A 9,933-nucleotide genomic window follows, 5' to 3' on the forward strand; every position below is an offset into this window, starting at 1 on the left:
ATTAGTTAGATAGTCCGGCGGTGGATTATCTGTTTGCTTAAACACGTCAATATTATTAATCCTTCATCGTTTATACTCGGATTAAATATCGGCCGTTCTATAGGATTTGGGGGGGGGGGGGTGCGTCAAACGTACGTACGCAGGTGGGGGGGGGGTGTAAAAAGTACGCGTGCGTACGGGGGGGGGTGGAGGGGTCAAGTTTTGATAGATTTTTGCGTAGGTACAATCGAGTCATCCAGCATGCATTATCTCCACCACCGTCATTGCCGTTACAGATTTAACCTTGTTGGTTTCCACTATTATACCCACCATCATCGATGTTTCAAACTTTCATCAATCAATCAGTCACCATCCATTGTCTATCCGATGACAATTAATCATTACCGGATTCTCCCATTCACGACGCACTGCCCCCATCCTCCCCCCGCTCTGTATTTTAAAAGCAAAAGTCGTTAGTTAGGTGAGTAGTGAGTGTCTGGTGAGTAGTCAGTTTAACACGTAGGCTTTCGCGACCAATATTATTCATAATAAAGTTTTTGGGTTAGATCGCGTTATTTATAAATGTGTCGTAACCCTCCACCACCCGACACGGACAATCAGCAAAAAATGTGTCACGTTGACAAAATACAAATAGTTCACTGCTTTAGCCCACCGGTGTGTTGAAGAGTGAAACCACAACATTTACAATTTTCGAGTACGACGTTTCGCTGGTAATTACATCCAGCATCATCGGACAATTCGCCAGAATGCCAGATTTCACCAGAATGCCAAGTCCATGCACAACGTACGTGCGTGTTTTGCAAACGTCTTTCCCACCGTACGTAGCCAACAGTGCGAATCGGAGATGCGGAGGAAGGGCAAATAAACTAAGACACAAAAAAGTTGTTCTAAACAAATGAGTTTTTATTTTCTTAATCTCGACGATTTTAAAAGGGCACAGCTCCGAATATCGGAACGGAGAGCGTTCCAGACGGCCGCAGAAACGCACCCGCGAGCGCGCAATGCGGTGACTGCCGTCTTTGACAAGAGCAGTGTCCCCCCTTTTCCTGATGACGGCCGCTTGTGTTGTGATCGAAACGTCGTGGTTTTAATTTTGTTATCTTAAACTTTTACTTATTTTTTTTTTATTACTGAAAAAACTAATATAAGTCTGCATTATAGACTGCCAGTACACTCACCGAGCTTATTAACCAGGCTACAGTCTCCATTATAGACTTCCAGTACACTCATCGAGGTTAATAGCCAGGCTACAGTTTACATTATAGACTTCCAGTACACTCACTCAGCTTAATAACCAGGCTACAGTCTACATTATAGACTGCCAGTACACTCACTCAGTTTAATAACCAGGTTACAGTCTACTTTATAGACTGCCAGTACACTCAATCAGCTTAATAACCAGGCTACAGTCTACATTATAGACTGCCAGTACACTCAATCAGCTTAATAGCCAGGCTACAGTTTACATTATAGACTTCCACTACACTCATCGAGGTTAATAGCCAGGCTACAGTTTACATTATAGACTGCCAGTAGACTCACTCAGCTTAATAACCAGGCTACAGTCTACATTATAGACTGCCAGTACACTCACTCAGTTTAATAACCAGGTTACAGTCTACTTTATAGACTGCCAGTACACTCACCCAGCTTAATAACCAGGCTACAGTCTACATGACAGATTGCCAGTACACTCACTCCGATTAAGAACCAGGCTACAGTCTACATTAGTGATTTTTATCATTTTATGTTTATTTTTTAACTTTTTAAATTATTTTTGTATCGACGTAACTTTACCGAAAGAACCAAAGAGTAATAAGATCAGTGTCTCCCTCTGTTGGCGAGTCCATCGTGCCGCATTCTGATCTCAAGTCAAAATGATGTCCTCAACCCACGTTATACGCTCTCGTCCATCCAAATGTGTGTCCTTCCCTCTGTCTCCCAACGCAATTCCTGTACCCAGTGCCGGATGAAGCTAGTGCGGGGCCTGTAGCATATGTTATAAAGGGGCCCTACATTTTTAAAAATATTAAAACACGAATTTTTAAGAGAATATGTTTTTTCCCCTTTTACCTGGCCATAAAACAGCTGTGTTAAGATGTTAAAACACCAAACTGAAACATTTTACAAGGAATCATGTCTGCATTAACCACAATGCTTGTGGTCAAAATGCAAAAAAAAACGTACTCTGATAATCATATCTGTGGCATTGTCTTTGAAACTGATTGGTCCACACCAGAGACAGCTTTCTTTTGAGCCTCGTCTCAAACGGTGTCAGACCAGAGGACACACAGTACACACACAGTACACACATTACGCACAGTACATAGACACAATACGCACACAGTACACACACTACACACACAGTACACGTGGTGCGCACACACAACACACACAGTACACACACAGCACACAACGTCCGACCGCATAGCCGCATTTTTAGCGAATTCAAACCTCATAACAGAGCGAAGTTTGCGCATAAACAGGTGAGCGGCATGCACAGCGCAAACTCGCGCACGCGGGAATCCTGGTATTCACCCCCGCCCATGCACGGCGAGCCTACCCCGGGTTCTCATATCGTAACAGCCGTCGTGAGCGCAGTGGCCCCCACTGTGGTAGCGCACGCCTGTAACCCAGCATTGGTGGATCACCTGCACGAACGCTATGAAATCTTCCCCGCCCCGTGGGCCGTCGAGGTGGTTGCAGTACCTGGGCTTGCCAGGAGGTGGCGGTACAGCGACGTGGTCTCCACCTTGCGCCAGTACCAGATTAAGCTAGTTGCTGGGTCTGTAGCATTTTATGTTATAAAGGGGCTCTAAAAAAACACAAATATTAAAACACAATTTATTTACTTGCATAGTAAAGTAATTGTATTTTTTCGTTTGCTATACAGCCCAGATAATACGACAAATCGCTAACCTTAAACACCCATACCCAGTCGTTCATAGAAGTTGAAGGCAGTATAGTACTATAGTAATAGAGCAAGTGCAGAATCACTGAACCGGAATTGATAGCTAGAAAGCATTTAGCGAGGGTCCCTTGAAAGTACGGGGCCCGTAGCTACATATGGAGCTACTACATATGTAGCTACTTCTACTGGTAGGGACCACCTGGTTCCACCAGCCCACAGGGGATTATTGTGTCCATCCGTCCGTCGTGCATCCAAAAATGGGAGGGGTGGGGCTGGGTGGAGAGGGGAGGGTGGGGAGGGGCTGGGTGGGGAGGGGGTGGGTGGGGAGGGGCTGGGAGGGTGGGGCTGGGTGGGGGGTGGGAGGGATGGGGCTGGGTGGGGAGTGGCTGGTCACCCCGTGGTGCCCTTATTAAACTCAACGTTTAACCTACTCACGCCGGCTTGTGCCCGCCCTCACAGTCGGCCATATTTGCGGAATACACCACGCCGCCGCTGACCCTGGCCATTGACCGAGCAACCCAACGTTCCTACCAGCTCCCTCCGCAGGAATGTGATGCTACTCGGATAATCCGGCACTGGGTCCTCCGGTTTCCTCCCGCGTGTAAAAAAACAATCAATCGATAGCGCCTTCATGCAGAGAGGTCCGCGCGAGCTTGAGCAATTGTGGCTCGCGCTGGCCCACCGCTTGCTGCCTTCCCCGGTGTAGGTCGGGGATGCGTTCCCGAAAGATGCCACGATGAATAAATCGAAGCGGTTTAACAAGGGGGGGCAGTATGAAATATAGCACTGGTCAACACACTTTTCTGTATAAGGTATTCCAACGGTTTTAAGGTAATTTTGGGGTGCTGATTCCAAATCTGGCATCAGTTTTTGTCTATCACATCAGGTTTTTGAGATATCAAATATTGCATTTTCAATAAAAACGGCAGAAGAAAAATATTAAATAAATGTGGATATCTACATAAAATGATATTAGAAACACACTATCCTAAAAATACAGCACCATATTTTAACACTAAAGCAGTCACTGACTCGCAACAACTTGCAATCATAAGTGACAGAGTTAATTTCACTGATATATGCCGATAGCATCAAAATGATGTGATAGAGCAAATCTGAGATCAGAGTATTTTGGCTGCGATATAAATTGCCACCTGATGATGACGATAAGCCACTTCGTTGAACTATAATTTGTGAAAGCCAGTATAAGGTAGGGCATTGATAAGGGGTTGACAGGTATGAATAAGGTAGTCACTGATAAGGGGTTGGCAGGTATGAACAAGGTAGACACTGATAAGGGGTTGACAGGTATGAATAAGGTAGACACTGATAAGGGGTTGACAGGTGTGAACAAGGTAGTCACTGATAAGGGGTTGACAGGTATGAATAAGGTAGACACTGATAAGGAGTTGACAGGTATGAATAAGGTAGTCACTGATAAGGGGTTGACAGGTATGAAAAAGGTAGACACTGATAAGGAGTTGACCAATCAACCATTCAACTCCCTCCCCAGGATGGCCGAGGCGGCGTTGGAGGAGGAGGAGGCTCACAGAGCCCCGCGTGGGGAGCGACTTCTGCATCCTGCCAGATCGCCACCACGGGGCGAGCGAGGCACGGGGCGAGACGACAGGACGTGACCCAACTGGGAGGGAGGAGGAAATGAGTCCGAGCTCGGATGTTGAATTCGTTCAAATCGACACCGGAACTCCGGTTCGGGTGTCAAGTCGGGCCACCCCTCGTCACGTGTCACGCGTGCGACGGGGGCAGCCGTGGAGTGCTTTTTAGAAGACGGTGGAGAGACGGAGACTTGCGGATGCGGGTTGTTGTTGTTGTTGAGGCGTTGAGAGGCATTCGGCTTTGCTGCGGACTTGTAAAGCGCTAATCGCCATCGGCGACATCGGCAGGAGGAAGGAGGAGGAGGAGGCGGCGGAGGCGAGATGCGTGAGGCTACTCTCACAACGCGGTGAGAGCCGCTTCGAGTGGTCCACAGCGAGCGGTGATGCGTGTGTCGATGGTGGTGGTGATGGTGGTGGTGATGGGGGTGGTGGTGGTGATGGTGGTAATGGTGGTGATGGGGGTGGTGGTGGTGATGGTGGTAATGGTGGTGATGGTGGTTTGGTGATGGGGAGCGGTGGCTCACGGCCCACACCGGTGACGATTATCTGAACCGGTCCTGGGTCTCCCCTAGGTCGGCTCAGCCTCAAATGAGTGCCTGGTGCGGTGTGTGAACTTCGTGTGCCGTGCCGGCCTTCATTCGGCGCTTGCTCACAGCACTTGTCCCAACAGCCTGTTCAGGCTATACGGGGGATCTTTGTCTTATTAGTGATGTGTATGGTGATGGTGATTGTGTTGATGTCGGTGATGGTGCTGTGTATGACGATGGTATGTGTGGTGATGCTTGTGTTGTCTATGACGATGCGTGCGGGTGTTTGAGATGATTGTTGTGTCTTCTTGGTTCTTTCGGTAAAGTCACGTAGAAGGGAAGTAATAAAATAATAAAAATAAAACATAATAAAACAATTCTCACGACGTTTCGGCCACAACGCAAGCAGCCATCCTCAGGCGAAGAATGAAACACCCCAAGCTTGGAGCGTATATTTAAGCTGGGTTAGAGGGGGGGGAGGTGGGAAGAAGAGCGCCTAAACAAAATAATTTGCATATCAAGAGGAATTCAGCATATGGAAAATGCGTAGGAGGTGGGCGGGGGGGGTTCCAAATCAATACTATGCCCGTGCATTATGCAGGATTAGCAGCATCAAAGGGGGGGGGGGGAAGGGGGGGAGCATTAACAAAGGAAAGGAATGTTAATAGTATGTAGCTGTAGTTACTAAACAACCACGTAAAAAACTACAGTATAAACTGCATGACAAACTAAAGTATAAACTACATAGCATCATCAGTAAACTTACTATACTCTACAATAAGCTGAGTTACTAACAGTAAGTAATACATGAAAAATTCTACGTTGTAAAAAATTATATAATATGCTTCCATCTAAACTTTATTCTCTTACATCACACGCGTCTATACCGTACTATATACTTCCATAGGCAAAACCAACATTAAATTACATACTGTATTGCTATAAACCACCCTATACCTTATACATTTTTAATATAACATTATGTATTATTCTACCCACCCTAATGTGTATCAAAATGGTTTATTACGTCCTTCCAGTGATTGCTAAGCCAGAATCCATCTTCTCGGTTAAAATTGTCTCTGTGTTTGTAAATGTGGATCGCCTCATGTACGAATCTCTCATGATAGCCAGATGGCTTGCAGAGAACCTCTGTCTTGGAGAAGTCAATGTCATGTGAGCCCACTGAGTTGTAACAGTGATCTGCCACGGCTGAGGTGTTTGTCCTACAGTGTTTCAGGTCAGCTTTATGTTCACGGATGCGGTCCGAGACATGTCGTTTGGTTTCCCCAATGTAACTGCTACCACAGAGGCAACTTAGTTTGTAGACACCAGGGTACTGTATGTCTGGAACCACATCTTTTACAGACGGTACCAGATCACGGATTTTATGTACTGTGTTGAATCGGACCTGGATCTTGTGTTTAATCAGGATTTTGGAGATCTTTTTTGTGACCCCAGCAATGTAGGGTAAGGTGATGGTCTTGAAAGGCTCCTCAACAGGATCCTTCTTGGTGGTTGGAGTGATGGCTTTGCGGATTGTGTAGTCGGAGTAACCATTAGCCTTAAGAGCTTGGCGTACGTGTTTGAGTTCACTGGAAATGTGTTCATGGTCGGAGATGCATTGGGCTCTATGATATAGAGTCTTGATGAGGGAATTCTTCTGGGATGGATGGTGGTGGGAATCCGGTTTTAGATAAGCATCCGTGTGGGTGGCTTTCCTGTAGACAGAGTGGCTCATTGAACCATCAGGTCTCCTTTTGATTAGGACATCCAAAAAGGGTAGCTTGCCATCATTTTCGACTTCCATGGTGAATCTGATGGCTGGGTGTATGGAATTGATATGGTCGAGAAATTGGTCTAGAGCAGGCCGGCCATGTGGCCAGATGACAAAAGTGTCGTCTACGTACCTCTTCCATAAGGTCGGGCGTAGAGTGGCAGTCTGGATGGCGTCCGTCTCAAATTTCTCCATGAAGATGTTGGCTACAACCGGAGATAAGGGGGAGCCCATTGGGGTGCCCTCAATTTGCTTGTAGAAGGTTCCATTCCAGGTGAAGTATGTATTGGTTAAGCAGTGTCTCACCAGGGGGGGTACCCCAGCATTCAGTCCTTGATGAACCAAGTCTTCAATGATTGCGATGGTGTCAGGCACAGGCACCTTGGTGAACAAGGAAACCACATCAAAACTGACAAGCAGGTCGTCTGGGGACAGGGCAATCCCCTTGATTGTTGATACCAGGTCAGTAGAGTTTAGTACTGCAGAGGTGGTTTTTCCAGTGAAAGGCCGTAGGATTTCGGACAAAAAACGAGCCAGTTTGTAAGTCGGGGAGTTGATAGTAGAGACAATGGGACGAAGAGGTGTATCTTCTTTATGTATCTTTGGCAAGCCGTACAATCTTGGTGGCCTGGCTGCAGAAGGTTTCAACGAGAACTGTTTGGTCTGATCAATTAATGCGGTTGAAGCAGAAATGATGCTGTTGGTTTTGGAGACGAGGCTGTTGGTGGGGTCTCTTTTTATTTTTGTATAGCTGCCATCGGTGAGTAGTTCTTGAATTTTGTTGTTGTATTCTATTTTGTCCATGATGACAGTGGCATTGCCTTTGTCGGCTGAGAGGATGACAATGTCATCCCTCTTTTTTAATTGAGCTAATTCAAAACGCTCATCTTTGCTGATGTTGCTAGCTGGCATCTTAGCGTTTTTGAGGGTTACAGAGATTTCCGATCTTGCTACGTCTGCAGCGATGTGACTCAAGCCCTTGAGAGCTACATCTACTCGAGCAATTATATCATTAACTGGTATGTGTCTAGGTGTGACTGCAAAGTTTAGTCCTTTAGCTAAAACGGATTTCAAACCTTCAGAAATAGGACTGTTACTGCGATTAATTACGACTTTGTTAACATCTAGCTTTTCAATGTGTGGGTCCGGTTTCTTGTTTGAGAGGCGGTTGAATTTGGAAATCAAGTTGTCCTTACATTTAGTCGACATAGCGGCAGCTGAAGAGGCAGTCATTTTTTCCACATGTTCCCAATCCGATGTGGACATTGTTGCACTCAAGGATAAGTGTGATTTGTAGAGTGTCTTGTCTAACTGATCTAGTTCGGTGCGCGTAAGTCTGATTTTCTCTGAGATAAGAGCTAAGCTAGTTCTAGACAGAATTCGTTTCGCATTAGAAGAAGTTACAGCAGCAGATGTTAGTGTAAATGCGTTCGGTATTACCTTAGAGTCGCGGCATCTCTTCAGAAAGGTGAGAGACTCGATTAGCTGAGCCTTCTTGTCCCGGAGCTTGTTGAAGGATCTCAAAGTTATGTGGAAACCCTCCCCGTAGAGGCGGTTAAATTTCGATTTAAAGCTTTCGTGACTGCAGGGATTCATCTTCTTGGTTCTTTCGGTAAAGTCACGTAGAAGGGAAGTAATAAAATAATAAAAATAAAACATAATAAAACAATTCTCACGACGTTTCGGCCACAACGCAAGCAGCCATCCTCAGGCGAAGAATGAAACACCCCAAGCTTGGAGCGTATATTTAAGCTGGGTTAGAGGGGGGGGAGGTGGGAAGAAGAGCGCCTAAACAAAATAATTTGCATATCAAGAGGAATTCAGCATATGGAAAATGCGTAGGAGGTGGGCGGGGGGGGTTCCAAATCAATACTATGCCCGTGCATTATGCAGGATTAGCAGCATCAAAGGGGGGGGGGGGGAAGGGGGGGAGCATTAACAAAGGAAAGGAATGTTAATAGTATGTAGCTGTAGTTACTAAACAACCACGTAAAAAACTACAGTATAAACTGCATGACAAACTAAAGTATAAACTACATAGCATCATCAGTAAACTTACTATACTCTACAATAAGCTGAGTTACTAACAGTAAGTAATACATGAAAAATTCTACGTTGTAAAAAATTATATAATATGCTTCCATCTAAACTTTATTCTCTTACATCACACGCGTCTATACCGTACTATATACTTCCATAGGCAAAACCAACATTAAATTACATACTGTATTGCTATAAACCACCCTATACCTTATACATTTTTAATATAACATTATGTATTATTCTACCCACCCTAATGTGTATCAAAATGGTTTATTACGTCCTTCCAGTGATTGCTAAGCCAGAATCCATCTTCTCGGTTAAAATTGTCTCTGTGTTTGTAAATGTGGATCGCCTCATGTACGAATCTCTCATGATAGCCAGATGGCTTGCAGAGAACCTCTGTCTTGGAGAAGTCAATGTCATGTGAGCCCACTGAGTTGTAACAGTGATCTGCCACGGCTGAGGTGTTTGTCCTACAGTGTTTCAGGTCAGCTTTATGTTCACGGATGCGGTCCGAGACATGTCGTTTGGTTTCCCCAATGTAACTGCTACCACAGAGGCAACTTAGTTTGTAGACACCAGGGTACTGTATGTCTGGAACCACATCTTTTACAGACGGTACCAGATCACGGATTTTATGTACTGTGTTGAATCGGACCTGGATCTTGTGTTTAATCAGGATTTTGGAGATCTTTTTTGTGACCCCAGCAATGTAGGGTAAGGTGATGGTCTTGAAAGGCTCCTCAACAGGATCCTTCTTGGTGGTTGGAGTGATGGCTTTGCGGATTGTGTAGTCGGAGTAACCATTAGCCTTAAGAGCTTGGCGTACGTGTTTGAGTTCACTGGAAATGTGTTCATGGTCGGAGATGCATTGGGCTCTATGATATAGAGTCTTGATGAGGGAATTCTTCTGGGATGGATGGTGGTGGGAATCCGGTTTTAGATAAGCATCCGTGTGGGTGGCTTTCCTGTAGACAGAGTGGCTCATTGAACCATCAGGTCTCCTTTTGATTAGGACATCCAAAAAGGGTAGCTTGCCATCATTTTCGACTTCCATGGTGA

At 45.5% G+C, this 9,933-nt stretch overlaps 1 protein-coding gene across 1 annotated transcript in view; it reads left to right on the forward strand.

Annotated features, from left to right (window-relative positions):
* The first annotated feature begins 4,562 nt into the window (after positions 1-4,562).
* The window catches only part of HS1BP3 (HCLS1 binding protein 3), an 18,036-nt gene continuing 12,665 nt past the window's right edge, over positions 4,563-9,933 (forward strand). Inside the window, exon 1 of the mRNA XM_078604424.1 lies at positions 4,563-4,874. Coding sequence (XP_078460550.1) covers positions 4,849-4,874 — 26 coding nt within the window. The 5' untranslated portion in view covers positions 4,563-4,848. The remainder of the gene's footprint in view (positions 4,875-9,933) is intronic.

The sequence above is a fragment of the Lampetra planeri genome, chromosome 22, assembly GCF_965212315.1.
Source record: "Lampetra planeri chromosome 22, kcLamPlan1.2.h2, whole genome shotgun sequence".
NCBI lineage: Eukaryota > Metazoa > Chordata > Hyperoartia > Petromyzontiformes > Petromyzontidae > Lampetra > Lampetra planeri.